The following is a 15,290-nucleotide window of genomic DNA, read 5'->3' on the forward strand; positions in this document are numbered from 1 at the left end:
TAGTTTCCTTGATCTATGTTTATTAGGATGTCCTGCGTGTATTTTCCATCGTTTCCAATGCATGCTGCAGGTGGAATGAAATACTGGGCAATGGAATACAAGAAGTCTTCTCTGCTTTCTAAAAAGAAAAGATGAAGGTTCACAATAAAGCTTGGATCTTTCAAATATGGCCAACAAAGTGTTTGGAAAAGTAGTAAGTGAAATATTCATAAATATCTGAAGCTTCTGAGAGAGCCAGTCCTGAAGTGATAATGTTTTCACAGTGAAACAGATAGTTTAAAAAACAAGTAATTCATCTTGGAGATACACCTAGCTTTGCAGGATTTTGAAAAAGCTGTTGATAATATTGATGGGAATAAGTTTTGGGAGAAAATGTGGTAAAGAGGGTATCTAAGACATGTGATCAAATTAGTTCAGAATGTTTATCCCAGTATCATAATCAAGACAGTGGAAAGCAGCATTGTTAGAGGTATAAAATCAGCCACAGAATTTGCATCTACATAGCTGACTTGATGTGAACCAAGGACATTTCCTTTTGGAGTCAAATTAGAAAGCTAATAATTTGTGAACATGTTGCGTATGCAGACAGTTAAATAACGGTTAAAAAATTTAAGACAAACTGTGGAGGATATGAGCTGCATCTCTGTGGGATCTCCATTTATATGTGAATATTTCGGCAACTAAAACTTAGGTAGTGTGCTCCTAGGAAAGGAATCGATGAGATCAGCAATCTGCCCCAATTGCACAACATTGAAGCAAGGGCATTATTGCTTGTAGCTGAGCTGCTACATGACCTATGAACAGGATAAATCAAACAATGGAAAATCCAGGATGGAACGTAACAATATTATGAGAAGGAAAGTTGCTACTCACCATATACTGGAGATGCTGAGTCGCAGATAGGCACAACAAAAAGACTCACAATTATAGCTTTCAGCCTTTAAGGCCTCTCGTTGTGCGCTAAAATGAGAAATGTTCCCCCCCCCCCCCCCCCCCCCCTGGCACCGTGGTATTCTGCCGTCCACTGAACTTACACAATATACTCGTCCATCGTTACACAACCCCTCCTCCCAATACGTTACCTCAAGGCTCATACTCCTGTAATAGACCTAAATGCAAGACCTGTCCCATACATCCTCCCATTATCACCTACTCCAGTCCAGTCACTGACATCACCTAGCCCATCAAAGGCAGGGCTACCTGTAAAACAAGTCATGTGGTCTACAAGCTAAGCTACAACCATTATAACCACTGTGCTGCATTCTATGTAGGCATGACAACCAACAACCTGTCTTTCCGCATGAATGGCCACCGACAAACTGTGGGCAAGAAATAAGTGGACCACCCTGTTGCTGAACACGCTGCCAGAGATTATATCCTTCATTTCAATGACTGCTTCACAGCCTGTGCCATATGGATCCTTCTCACCAACACCAGCTTTTATGAATTGCGCCGGTAGGAACTTTCCCTGCATCACATCCTACGTTCCCATAACCATCTTGGCCTCAAACTTCGTTAGTCACTGTCCCCACTCATCCAGCCCCTTCCCTGTTCCCATTCCAGCACTACACAGCCGTCATTCCACCACATATGTCTGTCTATTGTTGACGAAGGTCTTAACGACTGAAAGCCATAATTGTAAGTGTCTTTTTGTTGTGCCTATCTGTGACTCAGCATCTTTGCTATATGGTGAGATGCAATTTTCCTTCTAATAATATTGCTATGAATAAGATAAGGATATAAGCAAACAAAACTGACACTTGGTGTTGGGACAACTATAAAAACCCATAAAGTGAAAGTGGAGAAAGGTGTACAAATGAAATTACAGAAAGTAATGGCAGTTGCAACCTTTTTGTATAAAGCAGAGTGTTTAGCTCCAAGTAGGATGAATCGTAGGCAGTTGGCAACATCAGAGATGAAGTTCTGTAGAGCTGTAAAAGACTACAGCAGAAGAGAGTTAAATCAGCAACATCCCAATAATGGCTGAATTTTGGATTAAATATATAACAGAGAAAAGTGCATGAAATAAAGAAATAGGAGGAACACATTCTGTTTATTTTGAAGACCAGAATCGTGAAGCAGGCCATACACTATAAAAATTCAGAAAGGTGGTTATTGGGCAGCTCAAGAACAGTATGGTGAACCAGAACAGGCTTATCTTAGCCTGAATCTGGGAAGCCAGAAAAGAAAATACTTATTTTAAAAAAATCTCTTTTAGGACTATCTTGATTTGTGTATTTCATTGAAAATTTATGTAAGTAAATAATTAATAACAAGTATATGGCCAAATAAAGCAAATGCTGCAGATTTGTGTAACTGATGCATGGCCTCTCACCTTGTGGTACCATCTGTCTAAGACTATGCATTCTTTGTTGCCAGATGCATGCAGTCTGACTACATCTCCCTGTGATTTGTCATTTTAATGGTAAAATATTCTGAGTGACAGAGCAGGCAAAGCCTTGCAGGTCAATGTGTTATGTTGACCATATCTTTGAATGCTTTCCATTTTTTTAGTGGATCTGTAAAGACACTAGCTGCTTGTACACAGCTTGTTACTTCTTAATTCATTAATTTATCTGTAGACAATTTCCACTGTGTAGGTGTATTCAAGGCACATACAATTTTGATTATCTTTATGCATATAATGTACACAGAGATACCTAATTTAATCAAAACTTCATTTACTCACCTTTAGATAAAATGCCCAATACTAGTCCAGGATTTCCTTTACATAAGGTGGGTGAGATAGAAACATTAATCCCAACATGTTGCTATCGACACAAAAGTTAACACTCTCATCTTCACGTTATCAGAAGTTTAAACTTTCCCCATTTTACTTCTGTAGTGTACACTGTGCACTCACCAATTTTCTCTCTCTTACACACCGGAATTTTTAATCTAGTTCTTTTAGCTAGTTATTTTTTACTGTGATTGAAGTATCATGTGTGAACACTACTACAGTCTCAACTACTGCTGCTGTCATGTTATTGACATACAAATTTAAAAGAAGCGGCCCCAGATTGATCCCTAAAGTACACCAAACTTTACTATCTGAAAACTAGAGTATCACTTGTTTTGTGCTCTTTTTGTGTGTTAGTGTGCTGTGACATACACAATCAGATCTCTTTGAGAGCTCAAGGAAAACTCCACAGACTTTTCTTTGTTCTTCTAGCACCCCAATAAAATCAGCTACAAAGTGCTACAGGGAAAATGCCCTGACTTGCACAAACCAGTTGAAGAGATCGGTGGCAGGATTATGTTTAACAAGAGTCATTGTTTGTTGAGACTAATGGCAATTTCCTATTAGGTAGTGCTGCTCGAGAACACAGGAGTGGAGTAAGATGGACAAGCATACCTCTGCTCCCAGCCTCTTGTGTCATGGCTCATATTTCTGCAAAATCCTAAGATGTAGGACCTGCCCAACACATATTTCCACAATCACTTGCTCCATTCCTGTCACAGGTATCTTCCATCTCATCAAAAGCAGTGCTACCTGTAAAAATGCCCATGGTATCTACAAACAAAGTTGCAACCATTGTGCTACTTTCTGTGTGACATGTCATCTATTAAGCTATCTGTCCACATGAATGGCAACCATCAAATTGTGGCCAAGCGACAGCTGGAGCACCCAGTTACGGAGTAGGCAACCGAACATGATGTGTTTCACTTTAATGAGTGCTTCACAGCCTGTGCCATCTGGATTCTTCCCACCACCACCACCACCACAAGTTTTTTCTGAACAATGCAGTTGGAAGCTCTCCCTGGAACATATCCTTCATTCCCATAATCCACTGTATGATGCATGGCAGATGGTACCTTGTACCACTACTAGTCATTTACTTCCCTGTTCCATTAACAAATAGAGCGAAGGAAAAATGATTGTCTATGCGGTTCCCTATGAACCCTAATTCCTCATATCTTATCCCCATGATGCTCATGCACATTGTATGTTGGCAGCAGCAGAACCAGTCGACAGTCAGCTTCAGATGTTGTTTCTCTAAATTTTCTCAATAATGTTTCTTGTAAGGATGCTTCCTTTCCTCCAGAAATTCCCATTTGAGTTCCCGAAGCACCTCCATAACACTTGCATGTTGTTCAAATCTGCCGGTAATTGCTTCAATGTTTTCCCTTAATCTAACCTGCTGTGGGTTTCAAACACTCAAGCAGTACTCAAGAATGGGTCGAAATAGTGCGCTATATGTGGTCTCCTTTTCAGAGGAACCACACTTTCCTAAAATTCTCCCAATACACTGAAGTTGACCATTTGCCTGCCCTACTACAATTCTTACATGCTCATTCCATCTCATATTGTCTTGCAATGTTACACCTACATATTTAATCCATGTGGCCCATCAAGGAGCACACTACTGTTGCTGTATTCAAACATTATGTGTTTGTTTTTCGCAATCAATTACATTAACTTCCATTTGTTACATTAAGAGCTAGGTTCCATTCATTATACCAACCAGAAATTTTGTCCAAGTCATGTTGTATCCTCCTACAGTCATACAATGATGGCACCTTCCCATATACCACAGCATCATCAGCGAACAGCCACAGATTGCTACTTACACTGTCTGCCAGATCATTGATGTACACGGAAAATAAAAGTGGTCCTATCACACTTCCCTGGGACAGTCCTGATGATGTGTCTGTTGACTGTTCACTGTTCGGACAATATACTGGGTTCTGTTACTTAAGAAGTCTTGGAGTGACACACATATCTGTGAACCTATTCCATGTACTTGTACCTTCATTAGCAGTCTGCCATGGGGCATGGTGTCAAATACTTCCTTCTCCTACTCCATGCTTTCTGTCCTGCCATCATGCATATGTTCACCTTTGTCCTTGTCTACTTCTCTTCTCACCACTTTCCTCCTCCCATTCCCCCTCCCCACCCAGCACGGCCTCCTAGTGCTGCACATAGCGGCTCTATCCTGTCACTATTGCATCCCTGTATGCTCCCACAGACAGCACTAGCATTTCCTCCCACCCCTTGCCCTCCCCAACCTGTACCTCTTCTGTACCCCCAACTAGACTGCTTCTCACATCTGACACAATTGCAGTTCTGCCTTAGTGCCCAGAGACAACATTGGCTTCATGTATGTAAATTGTGCTTGTGTGTGTTTCCTACTTCTGAAGAAGAACTTTGTCGTAAAGCTGAATGTTTCTACCATTGTTTTCCATTGTGCCAGTCTGAGACTCAATGACTCTTCTGAGTGGTGAGTAGCAATTTATGCTTTGCATATTGTTGTTGTTATTATATCCTAGACTTTCCATTGTTTAGAAATGCATTGAGATTTACAGGCCTTATTTTGATGAAAAACTGGTATGCTTGTCTCACTTGATGGATACAAAAGCAAGTCATTTTTCTCACTGCCATACCACCACCTCCATTATTGTAAATCTTAAGTTTTCATGAAGTGCCCAGTTGCAGGAGTAGTCAAGAATTTACCAAGGAGTGAATTGTGTCATATTTACAATTCCATAGGTGCCTTTAAAGTAATTATTATTCTCTCTCACTCTTGTGATAGAATGGTAAGACGTGTCATCCTGCTGGGTACTGGGGATGTCTGAATCTGAAGGAATGACAAAGTTGAATGGCTGCCAAGGAGGTGAGAGACAAACAAACGATTATAATAAACCATCCCTTTGCAGTCTGTTTTCTTATTGCTCAGGAGAAAATCCTTTAAATCGAAGAAGGAAAAAAGAAACACTGCTCAGAAATGGGCATTAGCAAATTTCTGCTAAATCAGTTCTACAGCAATGACACATTTACATCCTCCCAGTCAGAAGGAAATAATTTGTCCTTAGCTGTAGGTGAAGAACATGATTTTCTTTATTATATAAATGCGAGTACATTTTTTCAAGATTTATATTCTGTGTAAACTGTTCTGCATATTATTTAGGGACAATATTTTTGTTGCAGAGTTAGCAGTACTAGTTAAATTCCAGCTGTACTTTCTTCTATTTATAGTGACTAATTTTAGGGGAGGACCTCTTTCAGTTATATATTTTGGGGCAACTCTGTGCACTGTTAATGGGAACATATGCTTTGATTCTTTAAAATTATGAATGTAACAGGGTTAAAATACAGTGATCAAAAATTTATTTACAACTTGTGCTGAAACCATATTGTACTTATGACTTAGAGGATATGAAATGGAAGCAGCAGTTGAGAAGGGAGTGAGACACTGCTGATGCTTCTCTCTGATGTTATCCAATCTGTGCTTTAAGCAAAAGAGAGAGAGAGAGAAATTTGAAATGGGAATTAAACTTTTAAAATTGCTGATATTATTGCAGTTGTGTTGGAGGCAGCAAAGATTTTGCAAGGACAGTTGAACAGGAAGGATTTACCCATTGTGTCCAACACTGGGTTGCTATTCCAATACTGGAGAGCCTTGGCAACGGTGATGATCTAAGAAGGGGAAAATAAGCTTAAGATGTGAATTGGAGTTTGTGTTAGGGAGGGAATTTGACTTGAATAGCCTATGCAGCTGTGATAGCTATAATGCTGTGGTTGTGTAGTGTCTAGCACACCTGCCCAGTGAACAGGGAGACCTGCGTTCAAGTCCCAGCCATGGCACAAATTTTAATTCATTTCTTCAGCTTCTATCATTATCGTAGATAAAAGATGAGACTCAAATGTCTCAAGGAAGATTTAGTGTGTGGAAAAGGTGTTATGAGATGGACATCAACAGAAGTAAAACAAGAATAATAAAATGCAGTCATATTAAATCAGACATTGCTAATGCAATTAGATTAGAAAATGTGACAGTAAAAATATTAATGAATTTTACAGTTTGGATAACAAAATAACTGATAGTTGCTAAAGTACTGAGGATATAAAATGCAGACTTTCAAATGGGTAGAGAAAATAACTAATGGAGTGGTACTGAATTGAATTGAGGGAAAAAGGAAATGTATGTCACAATTTAACAAAAAGAAGGGATCGGCTGACAGGGCACACCCTGAGACATCAAGGAATTATGACTTTTAGTAATGGAGGGACGTGAGGAAGGGAAAAGTTGTGGAGACCAAGGCTTGAATTCAGTGAGCAGGTTCAAATGTGTGTAGGCTGGAGTAGTTATGCAGATGATAGACTAGTGCGGAGAGCTTCATCAGACCAGTCTTTAGACTGAAAATGATGACGACAACAACAACAACAACAACAACAGTGCAACACCAGATCTTTTGAGCCCAGAAATAGGTAATCAAGCAGATCAATGTTGTCAGGTCATTAACTCTGTAGAGACCATTCTTGAAGTGCCTTAGAAGTCTGACTCTCATCCCTGTATGTGTACTCCATCATGTGATTTGTTGTTGACAGTATTAACTAAATCAGAAGAGACTACACCATTCAGATGTTCGGTGAGTGCTAGACAGAAAAATAATTTGCACTTGGATAACACTCAGAGTATTGTACAGAAAGGTCTGCACTATTTGGTAGGGCTCATCTTCATTGTCTATCAGCACAACAAAAAGAGTGTGATAATTATGAAGTCTTCATATCTATATTCAAAGGTTCCTTGTGGCGCACCACTTCAATTTTGTACGGGAGTTTCTTGCAGTAGTCAAGAACTTTTGTCTGTAATGTTATTTTTCATATTTTATTAACTCATCAATTTTTTTGCAACTTTGGTAATCAGCATTTTGTAAACCAAGCAGCTTCGGTACATGATAAAGAAATAAAATACAAATGTATGTTGTTGAAGTTTTCCATGCAACTGCAAGCTGATCCATATTTTTGTCACCAAAAGCACATTTTTTTGACAAAAGGACACATTTTCATATTCTGTAAACAGTTTTAAAAAACCTTCAATTATTATGAAGCAGCAATGGAATGGATGATCACAGTAATGTGTACATGGGAGGGGGGGCACGTGCACATGTATGCCATAAGCAGTTTTAATTATTTAAAAAAATTGTAATCACACCTTTCTTAATTTTTGTGCAGTGATGTTAATGACTTGGATTATGAGTGCCTTCATACTTTTGCTGCTGATGTTCCCAGGAGTTACCATGTTTTTGTTATTCTTTATGATCCACTTTTTCATCTTGAGTTAAATTTTCATTTCCATGATTTCTCATTATGTTGGGGGTTGGTCTGTGTTCTTCCTTTGTGAATGATTAGTAGTAGTAGTAGTAGTAGTAGTAGTAGTAGTGGTGGTGGTGGTGGTGGTGGTGGTGGTGGTGGTGGTGGTGTACTACCACATTCTCCTTTTGCTATCTGTTGTTTTTATAGTGCTTATGCCACAGTTTTGTAATGCTGATATTTCTTGATTGTTTAAAAAATGATTTTCTCTATTGCTGATTGTGATACTAAGAAACCTACCAACAATGAGACTTCTGATTTTAGCAGTATGTTGTGTCATCTTTCTGAGTCTGTGAATTTTTTAGCTGTGAGCTGTAGTACTTTTCTGTCAAATAAGATACTTGTGGTGTTTGCAAACTCAGCTTATTGACACATTCATCAACAATTTGTTTTTAGAGGTGATATGCCTAAACCCCCTATGCAAGTGAAAGCTGATTTGAAAGAAGAGGAAGTACTGCTCAATGCTATACAATCATTTGGTAAAGTCAGTGTAAACCGAGGGACCATAATAATCATGGACAGTACAGAAGCATCATACTCTACACCTTACAGGTAAAAAATGTGACTGCCACTAATAATTTTTTTGTTTAATATTTCAAGAATGTTTTGTGTATTGATATTACTGTCTAAAAATGTCGATCACTTAATGCAGATTGGAAGATTATCAAGATGCAAATGAGGATCACATGTCATCGTACAAGTCATTGTCAGAAAGCACTGCTGAACAGGAAGTGATCCGATTTGGCTTCACACCTCGCACGAGTCTGAATCTTTGTCATATGCCTTCAAAAGGAGCAGATGCAAGAATAACGGTTGAAGATATGAATTCTAATAACCAAGTAAGTAGTTTCATGTTCTAAATGAAAACGGCATTGCACTGTTTCCCTGTGAAAGCATATGTGACATCAGAATTATGTTTTAGCAGTAGTGCTTTCAATTTTTTTTTATGATGATAAAGCAAAAACAATTCCCAGAAATAATATATAGGATCAGGAGCCAAAGGGTGTGTCAGAGAACTGAGAAACATTATAAATTTCCTGAATTGGGACTTTCTTCTTCCAAACCTAGAAGGAAAACTTTGGACTAAAGGAAATTTGTGATGTGTAATGGAATATGATCAGCCATGAAAGAAAATCTGGTTGCTGATTAAAGAGGAAGTAACCAAAGTTCACAAAGATGATCACTGCTATTGTCCAATGTTACTTTGACACTTTCCACTCACTTTTCGTGATGGTTGCTTTCCATTATTGCCCAAAACACTTCTGTTGTTAATTTATAAATTGCTTAGTCAGATTTAGCTCTACCCTCTTGACTTGCATTTTTTGATCAGAAACCATTTTTGCAACACTCACAGACATTTGCTGTGTACAGCAGAGTGAGTAGTAGTAGTAGTAGTAGTAGTTGTTGTTGTTGTTGTGATGATCTTCAGTCCTGAGACTGGTTTGATGCAGCTCTCCATGCTACTCTATCCTGTGCAATCTTCTTCATCTCCCAGTACCTACTGCAACCTACATCCTTCTGAATCTGCTTAGTGTCTTCATCTCTTGGTCTCCCTCTACAATTTTTACCCTCCACGCTGCCCTCCAATACTAAATTGGTGATCCCTTGATGCCTCAGAACATGTTCTACCAACCGATCCTTTTTTCTAGTCAAGTTGTACCACAAACTTCTCTTCTCCCCAATCCTATTCAGTATCTCCTCATTAGTTATGTGATCTACCCATCTAACCTTCAGCATTCTTCTGTAGCACCACATTTCAAAAGCTTCTATTCTCTTCTTGTCCAAACTATTTATCGTCCATGTTTCACATCCATACATGGCTACACTCCATACAAATACTTTCAGAAATGACTTCCTGACACTTGAATCTATACTCGGTGTTAACAAATTTCTCTTGTTCAGAAACGCTTTCCTTGCCTTTGCCAGTCTACATTTTATATCCTCTCTACTTCGACCATCATCACTTATTTTGCTCCCCAAATAGCAAAACTGCTTTACTACTTTAAGTGTCTCATTTCCCAATCTAATTCCCTCAGCATCACCCGACTTAATTCGACTACATTCCATTATCCTCGTTTTGCTTTTGTTGATGTTCATCTTATATCCTCCCTTCAAGACACTATCCATTCCGTTCAACTGCTTTTCCAAGCCCTTTGCTGTCTGACAGAATTACAATGTCATCGGCGAACCTCAAAGTTTTTATTTCTTCTCCATGGATTTTAATACCTACTCCGAATTTTTCTTTTGTTTCCTTCACTGCTTGCTCAATATACAAATTGAATAACACCGGGGAAAGGCTACAACCCTGTCTCACTCCCTTCCCAACCGCTGCTTCCCTTTCATACCCCTCGACTCTTATAACTGCCATCTGGTTTCTGTACAAATTGTAAATAGCCTTTCGCTCCCTGTATTTTATCCCTGCCGCCTTCAGAATTTGAAAAAGAGTATTCCAGTCAACATTGTCAAAAGCTTTCTCTAAGTCTACAAATGCTAGAAACATAGGTTTGCCTTTCCTTAATCTAGCTTCTAAGATAAGTCGTAGGGTCAGTATTGCTTCACGTGTTCCAATATTTCTACAGAATCCAAACTGATCTTCCCTGAGGTCGGCTTCTACTAGTTTTTCCATTCCTCTGTAAAGAGTGAGTAATAAAGGTAAAAGTAAATAGTGCGCACTGTGTCCCCAATTGTAAATGGGACATTACAGCTAATGTGCGCTGTTCAGGCTGTCAGAATGCCTTGAAGTGCCATTTTGTGCTTAGATCAGTGGTGCATTGTTGCTTTTCAGAAAGAAGGGTTGTGAGCAAAAGAAGTTGCATACTGCAAGAGACATAAACATATCACTAGCTAAGTCTTTCGTCTGTTGAAGTTTGCTGACAATGTCTTCAAAAGCCACAAAATTTTCACATGCTTCTACACTAGGTAACTTTCAAAATGTTCAGATGACATTGCCATAGCAATATCATCTGAACATTCCACTGCTTTTGTAAAACACACAACATCAAAGATCCCTCTCATAATGATGCTCATGATTAACAAATATACCTGTGTCCACTACTTATAAATTATGGCTCCAAGGTATCCCCAAGAGGCTGCAACAGAAGTGCATACTGACTTTTCAGAGGCAACTGGGAGGGAAGTGTTGACATAGACCATTTGCAACTATGCCCACGTGATCAGATTAGCCTCTAGGTATCCCTTACAAAGACCAGTTCAACCCCCTGTTATGAACATCAACATGCTGCGCGAAGGAGGTTTGTAAGGAAATCCTTTGAATGTAATGTGAGGAATAGTCTTGCTTTTTCTTCACCAACAAGTGTAATATTGGCTTAATACTCGATGTTGTCATAGAAGCATATGAAGATGGCCATGTAGCAGTGTGCACATCTTGCACAGACAGCTCCACGAGTTCTCTAGTGCAGGTAGTCCGAAGGCTGTGCAGTATCTGGACAAGGTACTTCAAATAGGCTGAAAAGCAGCTGGATAGAAAACATTCCTTGTTGGTTTCTGTAACCAGGTGGACAGTGCTGAAACACACTAAGGAGGAACTAGTATATTATCCTCTTAGGTTTGATTGTTTTTTCTACAGATTTTTGGCTCAACAATTGAATCGCCATGTCCTCCACCATACTGTGTGAAAGAACCTCATTGTATATGATAATGTGTACTTAATTTATCACTCCAGAGTTAGTTGTGAGTTGAGAAAGAGGTTCGTCTGTTGTGTAGGTATGCTAAAACTCTCAATGACCTAGAAGATCATTGAGAGTCTGACTTCTGCATACAGAAATTATAATAATATATTTCAATGAATGGAGTTTTTACAGCCAAGCATAACATAGATAGAAGCCGAGATTCAGTCTGCACAACAATAGCAATTTTCTTGTAATGATTACTTTCCAGATGTGACACAAAACATATTTTGTTTTAATTTATAGTAAATTGCTCAGTCAGATTGAGTCCTGCCCCGATGACTTTCGTATTCTGCAATTTTTTTCTATTTCTTTCTATACCGGAAACATTTTTTCTTTGATTTTCGTACTTCTTGGTGTTAATTTACAGCCCGAATAAAGAGAAAGAAAAGACTTACTAAAAATATTATTGTTCTGTGACAAAATTTGGTCAGAATTATGTGTATTATTCAGAGTATCATCTTCTTGTATTCACAAGACAATATCAAGTTAATTTAAATCCACAGTAGGAAATTGGTAGATGGTAAGAGCTGCCAAACATTTCCCTTAGTGTTGCCAAGTCTCAGCTTTACTGATAACAGGAATAATGTTTCCATGGTCAATCTATTTCTTTAATGGATCTAAAAATCTTGCACTGCTAAGTACAATTTGAGATGAACTGTGGTCAGCAGCTTAGCTGAATGAAGCAATATTGAAAAGATATCTAGCGAAATCTTACTTAACTTTATTACTAGGGTAAGTGTAGATAAGTGTAGCTAGGAATTGTGTTCAGATGGACTGATGCCTGCCTGTAGTGATTTACTAATGTGAACTAAGCAAGTAGTGCTGAACTGTGTAGCTCATATAGTTTGAAATTTACATCTTACTCACTTCACACTAAAGACAAATTTCACAGTTACAGAGAATTTATGTAGAATTATTGTGGTGTAATTCTTAAAACTGACTGCTGCCTTAGTAGTGCTCTTTATGCAGCTGAATATGTCGCTTTGGGCAACATGGAAATTAATTTCAGTCCATCCACCAATAACATTCAAAATGTTGACTGCCACATAGAGTTTGACACGTCTTGTCTGTTATACATAAAAATTCGAAGCCTCACACTGTTGTAGTTAGGAAAATCATGTCTTCTTCTTTGCATGTTACTTGATAGAGTAAGTAGTAAAGTAGATAAGGGCTATGCCGAGTAATTACCTGTTGTGAAATTTTGTTTCCAATGTGATTGGTAACTCTTGTGGCAACCTTGTCTCAATAAGAAGTTATTCTGACTTGTTCTACTCAAATGACACAAAATTGCACATGGACACAATCCGTTTTGAAGTCATCAGTTAGTAATAGATTACTGCTTTGTAATGCTTAGAGTAAGCACATCTTGTAGTTACTTTCAACATAAGCTAATAATGACAAATGTTAATGCATTAGAATTTTCAAGTCTATTGTAATCAAGGCAGCAGTTTATATGCTTACAGATTTCTCCTACCGTATACTGCAAGAGACATCAACATATCATTAGTTAAGTCTTTCGTCTGTTGAAATTTGCCGACAGTGACTTCAAAAGCCACAAAATTTTCACATGCTTCTACACTAGGTAACTTTCAAAATAGGTAGTTGTGAGTAAAAGCTAGTTTAATACCTCCCATATCATTTGTAATTAACTTAAAGTTATTCACATCCAGTTGTGTGTCCCAAAAGCGAATGTCATGCCTGCATCTCTATCAGACTTTCTCTATACAGTATTAACTGTCCTTGAAGTACACACTACCCATGTGAAGTACACAGTAATAAAGCTCTTCATTCTTGTCAAACTGGTAAGCTAGAAGCAGGCACTGGGAGGGGTGGTTACTGCAAAGATAATGTCTAAGTCATTGGAGGTCCTGTAAAACTGTGGAGTAAGAGGTGTTCATATATGAACAGTCAGTCAGATATCTGTTACGGAAATATTTTTGGGTGGAACTGGTGCTACTGGCATGTCAAAAAGAGACATAAATTATGGATGCTCTGTAATAATCACATATTTTTTGTGAATTTAATGTTCCCGTTACTGATAGACCACTGGCACATCCAAAAACATACTGTGTGAATGGTAGAGTACACCACCTACAAGTTGTTGCTACTTACAGTGTTGCCAGTGGTGCAGACTTCTGGATCTAAAAATTCTGAAATGTAATTGTCAGGTTAAGGATTAGGCCTGGTTAGTGATTGCAGTGACAAGGTTGTTTATGAAAAACTGTACAAGTGGTTTCTGCAATGTTGTGTTGAATATGAATCACAAAGGGTAAACTTTGGTAACACTCATTGGCAACATTTACTGTCATTATCCCATTCACGTGCGATGGCAGTCATCCTTCCTTCTGTAAAGTATAGGAAGAATAAGTTATTGGCAATGAGAGAACTCTTCATCGCAGTTTCAATAATAATAATAATAATAATAATAGTAATATCGAATACTTCTTCAGCCGTATGGCCATGTCCAGATGGTGATATTTTGGCAAGCTGACTTCTTAAGATCTTCAGGCTTTCTTGATGATAAATTGATTTATAATAATACAGGGTATTAGTACTAGTATTGTGATATGATATGTGCATGTGGCTAGGGCCTCCCGTTGGATAGCCGGTCGCCTGGTGCAAGTTTTTGTAGTTGATTCCATTTTGGTGACTTGTGTGTTGATGGGGATGAAATGATGATAAAGACAACAAAATACCCAGTCCCTGATTGGAGAAAATCTTTGACCAGGTCGGGAATCAAACTGGGCTTCTTGCGCATGATATTCTGCTGCCCTGACCGCTCAACTATGGAACTGGAAATAATAGTAGTAGTAGTAATAATAATAATAAACCCCGTGGAGGCCCGGGAAAAGAATAGGCCTCCGGTATGTTCTGCCAGTCATAATAGGCGATGAAAAGAACAAACCACTAATAGGGCTAACCCCCCTTTTAGTGTGATTAGTTGATTCAGGACAGAACTAAAGAAGCCTCGGACAAGCGCCGTCATGGTCGGGGCGATGTTTGAACCCTATGCCCGCCCACAATGGTAACGACACTGCTAGCCAACTGGAAAATGATTTAAATCCAAATAGAGGTGTTTTGCAGGATATGCTTCCTGCGACCACTCTAGAAGGAAAACAAAGACAGCGGATGATCTTGTCAGATGAAGTTAATCGACACCTCGTGGTCTGTTATTACCAAGCAACAAACCTAGGAACCAACACAACTGGATACCAATCACAAGTATACACAATATTTATTACCAGATACCCAGAATTAAAATTTTGAACAGAACAATGACTAGCTGATCAGATTCGTGTAATAATAAAAATAACAGTATACTCCAGTCAGAATTAGAAAACATCAAACAACAAGTACAGCAGATACTGGAACAAAATAATGTGCGATCAGAAGAAGAAGAAGAAGAAGAAGAAGAAGAAAATACAGTAATGGACTCAAACATCCCAGAGCAAACAAACAAAGAACAACACGCATCAATTAAACAGAGGAAAACTAAATCTTAAGAC

At 38.5% G+C, this 15,290-nt stretch overlaps 1 protein-coding gene across 1 annotated transcript in view; it reads left to right on the forward strand.

The window, feature by feature from the left end:
• The window catches only part of LOC126100788 (uncharacterized), a 31,584-nt gene that overhangs the window by 4,410 nt on the left and 11,884 nt on the right, over window positions 1–15,290 (forward strand). The window contains exons 3-4 of the mRNA XM_049911411.1: window positions 8,492–8,647; window positions 8,748–8,934. Of these exons, the coding sequence (XP_049767368.1) occupies window positions 8,492–8,647; window positions 8,748–8,934 (343 nt within the window). The remainder of the gene's footprint in view (window positions 1–8,491; window positions 8,648–8,747; window positions 8,935–15,290) is intronic.

The sequence above is a fragment of the Schistocerca cancellata genome, chromosome 9 (assembly GCF_023864275.1).
Source record: "Schistocerca cancellata isolate TAMUIC-IGC-003103 chromosome 9, iqSchCanc2.1, whole genome shotgun sequence".
Lineage (NCBI taxonomy): Eukaryota > Metazoa > Arthropoda > Insecta > Orthoptera > Acrididae > Schistocerca > Schistocerca cancellata.